At 42.4% G+C, this 17,779-nt stretch overlaps 1 protein-coding gene across 1 annotated transcript; it reads left to right on the top strand.

The window, feature by feature from the left end:
• Window positions 1-1,040: 1,040 nt before the first annotated feature.
• On the top strand, window positions 1,041-10,226 carry LOC104521281 (tomoregulin-2-like; the record flags this gene model as incomplete). Its single annotated transcript, XM_010163225.2, has 3 exons — window positions 1,041-1,150; window positions 7,212-7,341; window positions 10,167-10,226. Coding segments are annotated over 3 exons (300 nt in total), but the record flags the coding sequence as incomplete, so codon positions are not given.
• Window positions 10,227-17,779: the final 7,553 nt, after the last annotated feature.

Here is a 17,779-nt window from a genome sequence, read left to right on the forward strand (position 1 = left end):
GCTCGGCGTGTGGCCGCGGGGGAGCCGGGCCGTGTGTGCGCATCCCGCGGGCAGCCGAATCCAGAGCAAATCGGGGCAGGAACGCCGCGACACCGGGAACCCCGTGCCTGGTCCTTAAAGTCGGGCTGACCTCTCTAATGAGTTTCTTGTGCGGGTCAGCAGCCAGCCCTTCTCCGGTACTTAAAGTAATTCTGAAATTAACGGTAATAGCCTTCTAAGGGAAGGAGCGATATTTGGGGTAATGTGTGCATCTCACAGATGTCAGATCGGGGGGAAATTTCCACTGTGAGCTCTTCGTTTTCAGTGTGTAGTGATATGGTTAAGAGTGCTCAGATGATTTTTTAAAAAAACCCGATGGATTTAGATCTTAATGGGTTTGGAGTCTGATATAGCTGTTTTGTTTAATACCTTGCTGCACGCTGTTGGAGTGGGAAGTCAGCTAGCGAAATCTGAAATTCATGCTTGTATTCGTGAACTGAATCTTCAGTCAGATCTGTGGGGTTTTCCTGGAGAAAATAAAGGCAAAGAGCTAGGTTCACTTAGTGGCTTTTGTGGGAGCTGGCACTTCTGTTAACTTAGAGGTGATCAATCTTCATTGTGATCAGCCAAACCATCACGGAAAACACACAGCCTGTTTGTCTTTATTATTGGGGGCTTTGTTGCATCAGGGGCTGGAGAAATTCCAATTTGGAGTTTTGTCCAACAGATTTGCGATCGGATGGGAATAGGTTGATGACATTTCCAACCCAGAGCCATGAAACAGCATAATTACCAGGTGACTTTTGAGGAAACAGACTCTCTGAAATAGAAGAAAGTGCCTGAGATAGTGGGGAATAGAGAGTAAGAGAGAGACCAAGGGGGAAACAAGAGAAAAAGTGGGAAACTGAGGACAGGGAAGGACAAAAGGAAATCTGGACTCTGTAGTTTCATCAAAAAGGTTATTGTGCTGTATGTATTAAAATGCAATCAACCCATATTGTTCTTCTTGCAAGACCAAAGCTGACATCTTTTTTTTTTCCCCCCCCCTCTTTACATTTGAGGTTACGATGACAGAGAAAATGATCTCTTTCTCTGCGACACCAATACCTGTAAATTTGATGGGGAGTGTTTAAGGATTGGAGACAGTGTGACTTGCGTCTGTCAGTTCAAGGTAAGAAGATTGATATTTCATTCTCTAATTCACTAATGAGAATACAAATCAAGGATCTCCCTTTATTACCTACCGCTTGGCAATTATTTCTCTATGTGCAGAGAAGTTAGAGGGAAAACCTGGCAGCATGTATAAAAGCTGGTAGGAGAACCAACTGGTGTCAAAGAAGACATAAGTTTCTCTGGGAAAATGCAGATGCTGTGGCTTTAAATGTCCCTTCGGGTCTTGAAGCTTCAGGTTGTGCATTTCTGATTTTTCATCTCTGCCCTTTTAACAAGGATTTAGAGGCCTTTCTAAATTCATTTCTGATACAGATCACGGCTTATTGTATTCGGAGTTCTGATCTAGTTAAAGAAATGGATCTGTAATGTGCTTATGCAATATTTTCAGGAAGGGCTGCATAGTGACAATGCTTCTGCCTGGTTATCTGCCCAGCTGATCAGATTAAAGAGCAATCCCTCTGTTCCAAAATCATGAACTTCCTCTAGGTTTTGTGTAGTTTTAGGGGGGGCTGTTACTGAGTAGCAGGGGTTTTTCCTTCTATTTCTTCTCTCTCCCTCTTGCAGCTACATCTAAACCTCAGGCATTCTCAAAGTCAGACGATTTCATTATGAAGGATTCCATTTAATGTGTTTTAGCCAACTCACGAAACAGCTGTGCTTTACATAATGACCTGAATAAAAACTGAACAAATTAAAGGAGTTCTAAGCATGTACCAGCACGTGTTGTATGTACATTTATGCCCCTGTGGTTTCTTGCATTTTAATGTGGATCTGTGAAGTTGTGGAACTTGTGATGCTGATTTGAGTGTTTACAGTAGAGCAGGCCAAATAGTGCACAGTTCAAGATTGTGCACATCTGTAATGATTAATTTATTACTGAGCTTTGATAGACTATTCGCTTTGAAGCATGACAAGTATTGTTTATATTTCTAGAGCCAAATGTGTCTTCGGAGAAAAAACCCAAGTGATAAATCCCTTCATTTAAAACAAAGAAGGAATTTTCTGTAATAAGAACAAGACAGTTGTTTGCTGAAGTGCTTGTGTTTCCCATGTTGGGATAGAATTCACATTGACCATGGTTTTTTTGTGGTTGTTTTTTTTCCCCCATTTCTAGTTTGCATGCAATCAAAAATTCAGTGCGAGAATGCTGTTTTGAACATTTGCCTTGGCTCAACATGTGCAGTGATTTAAGGATTGGTCTGTTTTCTCTTTCTAAGAAAAATGAGTAATGCAGTGAAACATCTGTGATTTGTCCTATTGCCTGGTGGTAAGCCAGGGCAGATGTTGTGCCATGAGCATTGGGAACGTAGAACAGCCACAGAGAGCTCTTGAGTCTTGTCCTTGGTTCCAGTTTGGTGTTGCCATTTGGCATAAAGCAGTGAACTCGTGGCCTAGCAGGAGCAAACTCAGATGTTGCTCTTGGAAGGGAAGACGGCATTGAGAGAGCCATTTTCCCAAGGTGTAGATGTGGGTCCCTGATGATTCAAGGTAGATGAAGCTAAGTAAACCTCTCTGGGCTGTGGTGTCTCCTCTCTGGGAGGTGAATGCTATATATATGCTGAGTTGAGCAGTTCTGTAGGGGGCAGTTGAAACAGATCTAAGGAAATCAGATAATTGGTATATGAATATGTAAATGAGATCAAAAGAATGAGTTGGACAGTTGTGGGCCTGATCACTAGTAAATGAGTTGACATTAGCAGTCATTTTCTGTTTCAGTGGCCCTTGGATCAGTCCCTGTAAACACTTAGAGCTCTTTGTCTTGATTTGAGCCCTCTATGAAACTGCAGAGCTGACTGTGACCTTGGAGGGCAAATTACCTGTGGCAGATCCTGTGCCAGCACTGCGAAGGGCAGTGTGGTGCTGGGGGCTTCTGTAGTCAAATGTGTCCACTTTGATACAGGCAGAGCTTGGGGGGATGTCCGCTTCTCTTGTGACATCAGTGGACAACATGACAAGCCAAGAAGATACGCCACTAGAGTAGAAAATAAATTTCTAGTGCGGTGTCTGAGGCTGGCTGAGTAAAGCAGAGCTGGTCAGGTAATTTATGTCATGAGTAAGGGGGTCCTCCAGCAGAATTCAGGTCCCCCGTTTTGGTGACAGCTCTCTGGGGTGATAGTGAGCAAATCAATAACAGACTCCTCATCACTATAATTACTTTTTATGTTTTCTACAGAATTTGCCAGGGGCTTTAACTGCAGCTTGAGAGAATAGACAAGGACAGAAAGCTAATTTTGCCTCTGTACAACTGAAAAGTCCTGGGCTGGCCAACCTGTGACTTGAGGGGTTTGGGGAGATGGGAGTGGGGAGTAAGGCTGCTGCAGTCTTGATTTGGGTTTTTTCAAACCAGAATCACAGATAGGTCATGCCTGTCCAAGTTGAGTTAAAATTTATTTTTATTTGAAAGGGTGAATATGATCAGACTGCTCTGCAACACCTGAATTAGGTTTCCATCCCTGGAGAGCCAGCAGGCTTGTGCTAGGAAAGGGATTCATACTGGTTGGCTCTCTTGTCATACTCCACTGCGAAATGATAGCCCATTCACTGACTCCTCACGATGAGACGTGCATTGCATTGGAAAATGCTCTGATCAGTAAATGCAGACCTGTCCCCTGCTCAGGGCAAGCCCAGACCTTGGTGCTGGCAGGGAGGGAAGGCACTTGGGCCAGTGCTGGCTCCAGCAGTGGGGCTGAGCGTGAGGGAAACCACCACCCCTTCCCTCCCTTCACAGAGCAAACTCAACGGGTCCACCAGAAAGTGCAGAGCTGTGCCAGCAGGCATGTGGTTGGAGACACAGCTTGCTGGAGTCTGTACCCCAGTCTGCCCAAAACCATAGGTCTGGCAGACTGGGTTCTTTTCCCTCTTCAATTTGATAAACATATACCAGGGTATTTCCATCAATTTTGCATGTTTTTAATCACCAAGACTGTGGGCATTCGCTGGTTTTTGTGTGAGGAAGGAGTCTTGTTTTCATGTGTGGTGAATCCCTCATGTACTTCATTGTGTGTGGAGCTGGAACATCACCTGTCCAACTTTCAGTTTTATGTTATATTTCCGGAATATATTTTTGTGCTACTTGGTTCAAGACGTAGGTGGCATTTTGGGAGCAGTAAATCCACGAGAGTAGGAGGAGGTCAAACTTTTAACAGTGTTACCAGGAGGAGGAGTTACACAAGTTACCATTTTATTTAGAAAATAAACCTTACGCTTTCAGTGACCAGTACTGACCCCAGTGCTTGCAAAGCTGGTTTGTCTGTGGCTGTGAGTACTCAAGGCTGCTAGTGCTGAGGAAGGCAGCCTTTGGCTGATACTGGTTGAATTGGGTATGTCCATTTCCCTACTCTACAGCTGTATTTTACAAACCTGTGTGCTTTAGAAGTGGGCAGTATGGCACTATGCTGCTGGGTTTAGTGGGAGTTTTTACCAGGATTTCCACAAGTGATTGATCAGACCTTACTTTAGGGATAGAGAAACATTCTCACATCTAGGGCCAGGTCTATTGAGCCCTAAACCAATGCCAAAAATATGTCACTAGACCGAGGAAGCTGTAACAGGAAATGTCTAGTATCCTCCAGGACTAGCAAGAAATGTATGTTATGAGAGTGAAGAGCTGCAAGTACTGGATTCAGTGTGGTCAAGACTCTAGATCTAGCTGGTCATGAGTAACCTAGTGATTATTGTCACAACCTTTTCATCAGTGGTCTTGTTCTCTTTCCTGGGTAACTTCCACTACAATTTCCTGGTGGCTTCCAGAGCCATCCTAGCTCAAAGCCATCTGGAAGCTGTCACTTCTTTTGCTCCTTGTGGCTCAGCAACAGCTCCTAGGTTCCTGCCTTTAAAATCCAAATACCTGCTGTCTGAAGGCAGTCGTGGGACGAATGGACAGCAGATGGGGAAATGCATTTGGGACCAGCATAGTTTGAGAAAGAAAAGGCTACATCACCTGTGCTCATCATCGAGTACTCTCCATCCGTGCTGGCTGAAGCTGCGCTTGAGTGTGGCAGGAACCACCGGAGAGATGGGGAATCTTCTGCCACAAGAGTTAACCCTTCCTGGAGCCGTGGTGTCTTTCAAATGCATTTTAAAATTGCCAAGCTTTGGAAGAAGTTCCAGCCTAACTCATAGCAGCTCTGTCACCTGTTTGCGTGGATCGGGATTTCAGTCTCAATGCTGTATGCTGTTAATGCAGGGCTGTCTGGCCTTTCGGATTTGCAGCTGAGTCAGTGTGAAAGATCATCTCTTGCTCTGGGCAAAACCAACAGAGAGTTTGTCACTGTCTTCTTGGCAACAGGATCCGGCATTGTTTCTACATGTAACAAAGCCTGTTGAGATACTTTGGGCCAAATTCTGCACAGGTTACTCTGGCAAAAAGTCCTATGGGTGACAAGCAGATAGCATGTCTAAAACAAGCACGATTTGATCCTGCATGCTGTAGATGATTCACATGATTGCGTTCATTGTCCTGGTTAAGTATTCCAGATCAGCCTCCAGCAATTGCTGTGGAGCTTCTGGATGAAGTTGGCGTTTTCTGCTTGAAACATTGCTCAGATTTGGAACATAATGGTGAAAATAGCATAGAAACACTTCTTAAGCAACTGTTTAAAATCTCTGCGTGAAGGAGCCCTTCGTTAGGAGTGGAAGGAGAGGATTTCTACTGTTGTGGCTGCTGGCTTTCTTTCTTCTTCCAAGGGGAGAGAGCGCTGGGGGTGGGCAGCAGCTCAGGAAGACTTAAGAAAATACAATGCATAAGGAAAATGTCATTTGTTTTGGCCCAATCAAAATGTCACTCTGACCAACTATGAATAATTTCTTGGCAGCTGCTCTGTGTGGAGGCCTGCAATTAATGCAATCTATGCAATTGTTTGTGTTAATCACTTCTGTAGTCATTTGCTTTGAAGCGTATTTGATGTTTATATCCCTGGAATTTCAGTTCTGCATTTTACGTTGTGCCTGACAAACACACCTCAGACACTTTGCGGCATAATACAGCTAAATAGGAAGTATGATTTCTTTTTATTTTTTTCTTGGATTTAAGCAGAGGTGAGCATTTGTAAATAATAATTGCGATCATTCCATTTGTTATAATTAAACAATGAGGCATACCAGGAGTACGGTAATCATGAGATAATCATATCCCTGGTATAATTACCATGTACAGGGTACATCCAAGTATTTCTAAGCCTCAGAGTGTGATTATCTTATGATAACTGCACCCAGTAGGTTGCCCAATTTTCGATATAAAATGGAATTATTTTTATTAAAATGAACAAGAGAGGGCAAAGCTGTCTTTCAGCGCTAGAGAGAAGAAAGCAGGTAGTTTGTAGAGCTGAGCAGGAATTTGAGCTGAAGGAGGGATGTGTGGTGTGAGTAACTTCGGGGCTTTTCGGCACGCTGGCTGCAGTGTGCGGGGAGCCTAGACCTTCACTGAACATCCCGGCTGCAGCTCGCTGGGAACAGAAACGTTTCTGCAGAAAGAGGGATGGGTTTTGATCATAGGTCTCTCAGAAATAATTTCCCTCTGTCCAATCAATTCTAATTATAGCAAAGTACTTAAATAGAGAGTTATAGAGACACAGGCGGACACTCCTGCGTATGCAAACGACTGTCTCTGTAGCAGCGAGGGTGTGTATGTGAGGCGGAGGGGAAAAGTGAGCCTGTTTGTTACAGTCTGCCTGTAGCCATCCAGTGTAAACCCATGAGCCACTGTGGTAGATATGAGGACCTGATTTCTCTGCCCATATTCCTTCCCTGGGAATGTCCCCTCCTCATTCTCGCAGAGAGAGGCCTCTCTGGGGGCACTTACTGAACACTTTGCCCATTCAGGTGATCTTTACCCTGACCTGTTCAGGTCTGCTGTATGCTTCTCTGCTTTTTGTATTTTTAAAAATCACCCCCCACCTCTCTCCCTTGGTAGCTGTAAAGGTGAAGAGGAGGGTCAGTGTCTCCCTCCCTGTTGTTTTCCTGGGGCTTTAATACTGGAAGGGGGTGGGGGGCACCGAAGCGGATGCTGTGCTACCCCACATGTGTGACTGACGCTGCTGCTCTCTGTCCCTTCCCATCAGTGTAACAATGACTACGTGCCCGTGTGCGGCTCCAACGGTGACACCTACCAGAACGAATGCTACTTGAAACAGGCTGCCTGCAAGCAGCAGAGCGAAATACTCCTGGTGTCCGAGGGATCGTGTGCGACTGGTACGTATAACGCACTCCAGGCTGCCTGCAGACCTTGCCATGCCCCTGAATAAAATAACCTGCGGGTGGCAGGAGCCATTTAAATCCCTGCTTTGAATTCATTACGGGTTAATTCTTTGTGGTCTTGGGCATGAGAAGTTGCTGCCATCCTTCTCTTTTAAGTAACTAACTTAGTAGAGGCTCACAGTCTGTGGTACAGTATACCCTTGACACTGTTTTGAAGAGTGCAACACAGAACATGATTTCTTTTTTTAATACGTATCTTGTGCTCTTGATCATCCTGTGCACTGCTTGCACTTCTGAGCTGTTATTGACAAGCAACTGGAAGCAGATTAAACGAGCAGATGTCTGATAAATGGGCATCTGGATTACCACAAACCTCTCCATAATCTGGAGAGATAGAACTGGAGCATTATTGCCTGCAGTCCAGTTTCTTAGGTTTTTCCTTATGCGTGTAGGGCCAGATTCCCAGCTGGTATGATTCTACAGATGACTGGTTGTATTGAGCCCTGCCAATTTATACCAGCCGAAGAAGATTTGGCCCAAAACGCAGTTAACGAGTCAGTCTGTGCAACAGGATTTTTTTCTGGACTTGTTGGAAGAATTCATTAAAGAGCATGTGTGAAAACTGACTGGCATTTGAGACATCTTTGCTTAAGTCTGAGCATCGTGAACTATTTGTGTATCTGCTTTTATGAAACAGCTAGAAAGGTGAATGAGCAAAATCAGTAGGTAAAACTGAATTGCTTGTGTGCAGGAGTTCTTGATGTCTTTCTTTTGTGCTCCTGTTAGAGGTGGGCAGTGAAGTTAACTTGAAAAGAGCAGGAGGAGTAAATCTTTGTTCTTGAGAGAGTTCTTTAAACTTAAAGCAGAATTTTTTCTTGGCTGAGGATAGAGGAGTCAATAAAAAGTGCATTAGACAAACTTTTTGCAGTGCTGTAATTTTGTGTTTCTTACACCTGAGAGAAAATAAACTTTCCCTGGAAATGTTGTTCTTCTCTGAAGCTGTTACCTGACAATTTTCAAGAGGAAAAAAACATATGCTGCAATTTTTTTGTCTATAAATTGGTATTAAATGGAGCTCAGGCTGACAAAGCCTGTTGTGGCGTAGGACTTGCTCAACTTAGTAAATTCTCTCAGCACAGCAACTGGTCTTTTTTGGTTCAAACTTCTTGATTAAAGGGGTAATTTTAGTGTATTGCTACTTCTTTTCTTAAATTTGCTTGCCTACTGGCAATAGCTGTGTTGGAAACATTCTCTCAGAAACAGAGAAGGAAAAAAAAAAAAGAATTCCCTTAAGTCATGATCATTTGGCTTCTTTTTCTTTCTCCCAAGGAGGAGGCTCAGCAGAGAAAGGAGCAGCCGTGTACCTCAGGTTTTTCCTATGGGATGGGTTAGAGGGAGGGTGGGCAGGACCCCCAGCAGAGACCTGGGCAGCTGGGAGGTCTGGCAGCGAGCAGCCTTCCTGGCCATGACCAACACGGATCTGGGCATTGAAGGGTAGGGGCAGGAGGAGAGACACAAGGTCCTCTTCCTCTGAAGAGCCAGAGAATATGGTCGTTCATTTTGGGAGGCAGGTGATAGCAGGCATTCATTTCTTTCTGTGTGCTGGGCAGACCTGGCACACCTGGAAAAGCAGTGCGTTTCCACAGCCATGAGGGCATTGTAATGAAGACACCTTTCTTTTCCTCAGTAGCTCATTTGAGAAAGAGCATCAGGACAGAAGATCAGATCAGGAAAATGCAGGACATAGTCACTGGGGAAAACACCATTGTTTTCTCTGCTTTTCCAGCCCCCTTGTGCTTCTGTCCTATGCAATCTTGCTGTGTAAATCTACCATTTTAAACCATTCTTGTGACATGTTTATTTAAATAAAGGTTTTCCTTTTTTCTTTTTTTTTTGACTTTGAGCAATGATGGCATGTACAAGCCAGTTCAGATCCACCAGACCTCGCTCTCAGTAAATTAGATCTAACAGTTCATAGAGTAATTTGATCCCAAAGCAACCTTTCCAAACTCTTTCTATTAATCTTGATATGGATAAATAGATAACCCCTCCACTAAGAGAGAGGATGGAATGGCAACCTCCTTCCCTTCCCTGCAAAGGAAACTCCTCTTGTGGATTATTTTTGGTGTGTGCCTTTCTGTGCTTTGCTTTGCTTAGAAAAGTTCCGTAATGAAGCTCTGGGCTTGGCAGTTTTGTGATGTTGCACTTTCTAAATTTGTGACTCGTCATTCCAACCAACAAAACATCGAGCAGAGGGAAAATAAAGATAAAGCACTCGGTTTTGAAACTCAGCAACAACCTTGAGAAAAATGGCATTTTAATCATTTATCTAAAGACTTTGAATAATAATAATTTCAATAGTTTATTCCAACTAGTTATGATTTGGCAAGATTTCATTGTTTTGTAAAGATAGTGACATGAATTTTCGATTGATCTGGCCTCAAACAAATAGGTTTAAAAAAATCCTCTTTGATGGTGAGGGTTTAGTAGTGGCCAAGTGAAGTAACTTTGCACAACAGTGGGGAACAAAGCTTTATCACTCTCAGTACAACAAAACAAGGCAGAGGCTTATGAGGACGTTACAGCACTCCAGGGCTTACGTTATTTTAGTCTGATATAGAGACTTTAAAGAAAAAGAGTTGAGACATGAGAAAAATGACTTGAGTGAACTACGTTCAGATTAGATCTCTATAATTTACCCAGGGATGACATCAAACGTAAGATACGCTGTAATACACTTAACTGAAGAGCCTTGCTTTGCATGCTTACAGGACATACTATAACACATGAATATAGATTTCTTTCTGTTCTTTTCTCAGATGCTGGCTCGGGATCAGGGGATGGAGGTAAGAGCAATATTTTAATATCTCTGTGCTTGTGTACACACATTGTCTTTCACAGTTTTGGATTGGAAGTGGATATGCTTTGCAGTCTACTTGTTACACTATATATTTTCTTTTGTTTGTCTTTTTCTCTGAAAAAAGTGACATTATGCATTTCAGTCAAGCTGGAACCTAATAATGACATGCTGTTTTCTAGGGAAATTCAGGAAGCTGTATTACTTCTAATAGGACTTGGAATTATTCATAGGTTGTGCTAGGAGCTCTATCTCCATCTACTGTTACAGTTGCACTCTTTTGTTTTATGTTTAGAGTAATATTTCTTTTATTTTTAAAACATGAGCCAAACCCTTGGTTCCTCCTCACTGGAGGATTCAAGCCAAATATTTTGTGGTAACAGAGAGCATTCTTTCAAAGATATAAAGAAATCTCACAGGGAAAGAACAATATGTTTTTATAAGAACACTAGCAGCAAAAATGAATGTGGAAATAGTCCAAACCCTTTGCTGCATATAGGGGATCCTGTAAAATGTAGGAAAACTTGCATTTATGTTGGGGGTTGATTTTTTTTTATTTTTTTATTTTATTTTTATTTCTTAGGTGCAGTCATTTATGCATTTGTGTGTTTAACAATGGTCCTAGGGTTTGTGACTGATCCTTCTTGGAAGTATGTGCTGGATCTGGGTAGTGCCCTGCCTTGGGGCAGGGAACATGGCTTTTGGGAGCTACTTGCATGGTGGGGCTGGTAGCTCGGGCTTTTCTAGGGGCTGGGAGGGCCAGGACTAGTTTGGGTGGCTAGGGAAGGTTGTCCTTAAGAGTTACCCTCATTTCTGCCCAAGCTCCGTAAGCTCTAGGAGCCCCATGGCAGGGGAAGGGCAAGGCCAGCATCAGGCTGAGATGCTGCTGGGCTCCTCTGACTGGGGCAGCCACCAGGAGCTGAGCCAGCTTTCTGCATAAGACACAGACAGCAGGTCTGGGCTCTTGCCTCGTTTTATGGTTGGTCCTGGCTGGATTCAGGTTTTTCAGATACACTCCTACACTCCTGTTCTTTGGCAAAATATCACCTAGTTCTTGTGTAGTTTTGGTAACCAGTGTACTAGAGAGCACAACACGTAGGTATTTACCTATGAAGTGGTCAACAACATGAGCATGAGGCACTTGCAAGGGACCTAGTTTTCTGATGTTGGACTCTCACTGTTTTCTGAAATCAGGACACTTTAAGTTGTTTCAAATCTGGGTCCTAGATGGCATAAAATACTGCTATTCATTTTCAAAAAATTTGTCCAGCTATTCCTATTTTACTCTAATATATTTTTAAATTGTATTTTTTAAACTGTTAGACCAAAGAGATTCATTATTCTGTGCTTAACAGAAATCGACAATTTAATTTATTTTTATTATAGGGTTTTCGTGCATATGGTCAATAAATCAGTTTTCAAATGAAAAAAGTAATGCAAAATTCATCATGTATGTACCAAGGAAAACAGATAAGATTTCTACTTTGTTTTATAACTGGGGGAGGTGGGGAAACAAACCTGTCTGCTTTCTAAAAGTAATTAATTCTACACTGAACAAGCATAGGTGTTTAAAAGCATAATTTCCAAAAAGTTTCATTTTAAAAGCTGAGGATGACAAAAGGCAAGCAGAACAGGGCCTTGGGGACTGACTAGGCAGATAGTAAGGAAGCAGATTTGTGAAGGAGACAGAACCACATTGGTGCATGTGTTTAAAGGTCTACAAAGCTGCCTTGTATTATTTGAGATTTAGTAGGCAGCTACAGCTGTTTTTAAAGTACAAAAGTATATTTATGTGCCCTAAGAAGCTAAATCCAGCCAAGTAAATGTTGTCCCTACATCACTCTTTACTAGACACTGTCTTGTTGTAAAAACTGTAATAAATTTTGGATGTCATCACAGTAGGTCTTGTAAAATCCACTTCAACAATCATGAGTGGAATGTTTTTCTATGAGAAGCTTGAGGTCTTAGACAATCTTGTGTGTTTTCTGTTTTTATGAAAGTTTTCCTTTCTTATGCTTCTTCAGGCAGTCTTTTTTTTTAAAAAAAAAACAACCCTATAGCCATAGGGACCCTCTCAACTGACCATACCTCTGCCTCAATCAGCAGAATGGTGCTGTGGTGGCTGCTGTGGGTGTCAGAGGTGCTGGATATGTCTGCAGTGGGGTATCTGCCATATCTCAGACACTGTGAGCCTGTACGAACAGCCATTCTCGTGCTGATTTGCCCCATTTCTTGTTGCCATCAGGGTTCCAGCAGGACACAGGCTAGCACAACACATGGACATGGCTGTTTGCTCTGTGGTGCATCTATATATGTCGTGTTTTACAGAGCTTGCAGACTTTCTGGCAAGGTTCGGGTTCGTGTGACTGTTGCAGTCTGTCTTTGGGAAGTTCCTTGCAGGCAGGGAGAGCAAGGCTGGGAGCCCTGGGGAACTGTTGTAAGCAGTGTCTCCTGGACATGGATTAGGAGTCTCTGGTTAAAAAGAGAAAGAGTGGATGGTCTTCTGCTTGAAGGCACCTATAAGGGCTGATCCTTCAGTCTGAATTGGTGAGGATTACCCATAGCAGCAGCAATCTCTGCCTTTCAGCACTTGTAGGTGGAAAAGGATGTTGCCTCTAACTGAAGCCCCTCCATATTGTTCCCTTGGCGTTTTTGTATATCACTCCGCAAGCTGTGAGATGAGTGAACCAGCTTTTCTACAGAATTGTAGCTCATGGTTGGATTTCTCTAGTCTGATAAGGTACACATCTAACAGGGAATTAACTCAAGCTGCAAACTAGTAGAGAGCATAATTTTTTCCCAATTCCTGGAACATAGCAAGTTTCTTGCTCTGAGGTGGTTTCTCGCATGACTGATAGCAGTTCGGCTCTCCGTACTGCTTCTCCATCAATGGAGCTCATCAAGTGAAATTACAGAATCGTAGAATCATTTAGATTGGAAAAGACCTTTAAGATCAACGAGTCCAACTGTAAATCTAACACTGACAACTGGTTGATGCTTCAGAAATTGCTGGAAAGGGGTTGGTGTGATGGACAGACGTACACAAACACACTGTGGTCACACAAGCCTCGTTTTCTCAGGAAATTAGATAGAGCAGGAACCATATAGCCAGAGGCCGTGTTTATGGAGTAATAGTGTACAAAAGCCCCCTTATTTGTAAGATGATGATTACTGAGCCTTCAGCACGCCCTTTTGGGGATATCTAGTAAATGGGTAAGAACAGTAGGTGTTCAAGTTTCTTTCTGCAGAAGATACTTTTCCCTGTAAATGAAGACTAAAAATGCAGAATCAAGAGCCGTTTCTATGTTTTGATTGCAGAAGCTGGGAATATGGTGTAGAAATATTTAAAAACCCATATCCCATAAAGATACTAATCAATGGCAAAGGAATGAATGTGAGAGAGTTTATACAGAGAGTAATTTAAAGAGATTCCATTCATTTTCATCTATGCTGTTCTCTAGACAACTGGGTTTTTTTAGAACCCAATGATTCATGTTTTGGTCTTGAGCAGCTTCATAATGAATTCTTGCTCGTTTCCTAGCTTCCTTCAAACAGCGACAAACTCAAGCTGCAGTATTTCATTATAGCTCTTAATTTGCTAAGAACATCTCTCCTTCATTTCTGTTTCACATTGAACACTTCTTTCCCCTCCCTGCATTATCTGTATTCTTAGCTCTGTTGATCAGCTTGCATTCATAGTCCGGTGGATTTACTGTGGGTGACTATTGCACTAGGTGTTTCTGTGATCCCCAGCGTGGCAGTGCATAAGCACCTACATTTAATTCATTTCAGAGCCTCATTCAATTTCCCTTCAAGTCCTACTGACTTCAGTGGGAATTGTATGGGGTCCCTGAGTACACAGATACTATCCTAGTTTGATTTTTATGTCAGTTCTTTGTGATCTAGACTAAAGCAGAATGAAAAAACAAGTCGTAATTCATCAATATCATTGTCAACATTTATTTTACAGTAGCATCTAGAGGCGCTAATTATAAGATTAGGACTCCAGTGTGGTACACCCTGGTACCATGAGACACTTCTTCCCAGTGAGGAAGAGAATAAAATCTGTGAAGCAGAGTCTGGATATCCACATTGGGCAAAGGCTGGAAGTTGCATTGCAATTCAGCGGCTGAATTGGGAATAACACATGCTGCTTCGGAGCCAAACCAGTGCCATGGCTTTTGAACGACACTGTTTTGTCAGCAGACCCACGTGTAATCCAGAAAGAATCAGAGATTATAGTGTTCTTAAAGTTATTCCTGATTTGCCCCTGGTAAAACACACCTGGAAATCAACTACCTTACAAACCCATATTTTTTTTTCTCCTCTGTCTCTCTTTTTTTTCTTTTTTCTTTTGCATGTGTATTTGAAGGATGAGAATGGCTTGTTTGTGCGTTCTTTTGGTTTATCCCTTCAGTCTTGCAGCTCTTGTAGGTGCCAACATATAGATTTAATGATAGATTTGGAATTCTGCTCTGCCTTTCCAGTTAGCTTAGAGACGTGTGAGTAAACACATAGATATTATAAATCTGTATGGAGCAGCAGTCATCTTGAAACACTAATCCTGAGAAAATAGGAAGGAAAAAATTAACACTTTGAAGCCTCAGTTATTTTTTAAGGCAAACTGTAATGCAGCACATGTTTTTTTTGTTTTTTTTTTTTCTTTAATCAACAGGCAAACAGCTAGTTTGACCCAATTGCATTTGTACTTGTCTCCATGCTGGTTTTGTATGGCTAACTTGAATTCAACAGCTCTGCTGCTTTTTCACTGATTTCCCTTCTGCTTTATTATAAGGTTGATTGATGGGCAGGGCTATGCAGAACACAATGAATATTGCTGTAAACACTGTCCTAGCAATAACACTTTAGCCAAAATACACCGTAAAACCTGGAGTGTATATTGGTTTGAATGAAGCAGTACATAAAATGCAGTGCTGATGAACACACACATACGCATATATTCTCAGCATATGGGGAAATACTGGGAGTATTCTAGTTTATTCTCTGAAAGAAAGGGAATTCATATTTTGAGCTACAGATCCTGTCTTTTCTTTGCCTGGGTGTAACAAATGATACAGGCTTCTCTTACGTGAATTCAGAATATCTGCTGGCCTCATGTGCTATCATCAGCTGTAATAAGGCAATAGGAAAGCTTCTTCTACTCTAATTTCATTTGGGAGGTATAATTTAAAGCAGCATCAGAAGGTACAGAATCAACTATAAGCAATGTGCACTGACTGGGTAAATACCTCTGGAGGGAATGTTTAAATCTGAAATGATTGACCTGACTGCGGATGGTCAAATATATGTCTCCTTTGTTAAACAGGTTTTTATGTTGTTAACCTCAGCATGGCACTGAGCCCAAACCAATAAGCTCTTTGAAAGGCTGGGTTTATTAGCTCAGGCTCTTCACTGTCCTAACATGATTACATGACTTCTAGTTCAGGGCTGGTGCACATCTGACCTATATAAGAGTTAGGTTGGGAAAAGGCAGTTAATGTCTCTTTGTGGCCTTTAAAAATCAGGAAAGGATGAAGTTCCTATGTTTTTGTTGACTAGATGGGAAGCACGTGGGCATTCACAAGTGCTGAACTTTTAGGCTCCTACTGCAGGCATTTTGTGCTGGGTAGGAAGCATTAGCAGTTTTGGAAATCCTAGGAAGGTATGAGAATGACAGGAGCACCAGCTTTTGGATTCCTCCCAGGCTCTCATTTGAGCTAATGTTATTTAACCCCAATTGGCAACTAAACACCACACAGCCACTTGCTCACTCCCCCCTGCCAAGATGGGGGAGAGAAGCGGGAGAGTAAAAGGGAGAAAACTTGTGAGTTGAGCTAAAGACAGTTTAATAGGTAAAGCAAAAACCGTGCACGCAAGCAAAGCAAAACAAGAAATTCTTTCACTACTTCCATTGGCAGGCAGGTGTTCAGCCATCTCCAGGATAGCAGGGCTCCATCACGTGTAATGGTTACTTAGGAAGGCAAACCCCATTGCTCCAAACATCTCATCCTTCCTCCTTTTTCCCCCAGCTTTATATGCTGAATGTGACGTCCTATGGTATGGAATATCCCTTTGGTCAGTCAGGGTCAGCTGTCCCAGCTGTGTCCCCTCTCGACTTCCTGTGCACCCCTGGCCTACTCACTGGTGGGGTGGTGTGAGGAGCAGAAGAGGACTTGACTCTGTAAGCACTGCTCAGCAATAACAAAAACATCTCTGCATTATCAGCATTGTTTTCAGCACAAATCCAAAACATAGCCCCGTACCAGCTACTGTGAAGAAAATTAACTATCCCAGCCAGAACCAGCACAGCTAAGTACTGAGCTAATTGACCCTGCCTGACTGAGATGTTCTAGCAAATTCCCACAGATCCTGTGGCCTTGAAGCCCTCCAGGGTTATATATAAAGTGCCGGTCTGTAAGATGCTGGTTTTGAATTTAGTTGCCTAGGTACTGCCTACGTTTTATTTACTCCTTCTGCTGCTTCTGAAGTTAGAATGCAAAAATCCCATGAAAACTGGTATGTTTTGTTCCACTACTTGCTTGGTTATTAATGGTCCAAAGCCCTTGCTGTGTTCTTGGTGTGAATGCACAGCTCCCCTCAAGTAGACTATCAAAACTGAAAAATACCATAGGAGAGAGTTGACCCATGTGAATGGTGTGGCCCATTTTCAACCATTCACACAAAACCCAAGAAAATTAATACAAGATGCCATAAAGATCCATGGACTTTTGTAGGTGAGAAGTAGGAATGATGTCCATTTGTAGCCTTTTTCCTAAATTGTCCAGTCTTTTATGATTTTTAGCACTTTTTTTTTTAAGTAGTTCAGAGCTACACAAGGAGACTGTGAATGGAAGATGTTCACCTACATCAAAAAATACTGAGGATGTTCTGGTTTTGCTTTAGAAGTCAAAATTGCTTGTCCACACCAAAATGAAGCAAAAAAATCCAAAATATGCTGCCTAATCATGTGCAATCTGTAAATCCACAAATAACTGACTCATTAAACCAACAAACAAATCCTATGATACTCTAGCAAACAGATTAAAAAGGGGACATCCAATCACAAATACTCATTTATTGGTCTGTTATTGTGAACACAGCAAGAGAGAGACATAGTGGACTAGATTTGTTGCTACATCTCTGTAAACCTGGATTAATTTTCCCTGTGACAAGCGCGGAGTCATGAGATTAGCTGTGATGACAGGGAGAGGCGAATCTAGCCCATCATTTTGCTTTTCTATGCAGGGAGTTCTTCCAAGGGAAGAAAAATGCTTCTCAAGCTTTCAAATGGCGCTACCACACTTACTACAAACACCTTCCTTCATAGGGTAAGAGCGTGTGTTCAGGCACATGCTTACTTTTTATCACATGCTTGTATGCCATTGACTTTAAAGTTTCCTTCTGAATGTGGATGTCTTGCACAAGTGAGGCCTGAGGCAGTCTAGGGTGACTAGAACTTCTTCAGGTCCTTGTGTGTCTCTTGGTTATATATTCTGTGGTTTAGTGATTGAAGAAGCTGATTCACTATGCACTTGCTTTGAACCGTTTTTGGCATGACATAGGATTTTGTTAGAT

This window comes from Antrostomus carolinensis, unplaced genomic scaffold (genome assembly GCF_000700745.2).
Source record: "Antrostomus carolinensis isolate BGI_N321 unplaced genomic scaffold, ASM70074v2 scaffold31472, whole genome shotgun sequence".
Taxonomy (NCBI): Eukaryota; Metazoa; Chordata; class Aves; order Caprimulgiformes; family Caprimulgidae; genus Antrostomus; species Antrostomus carolinensis.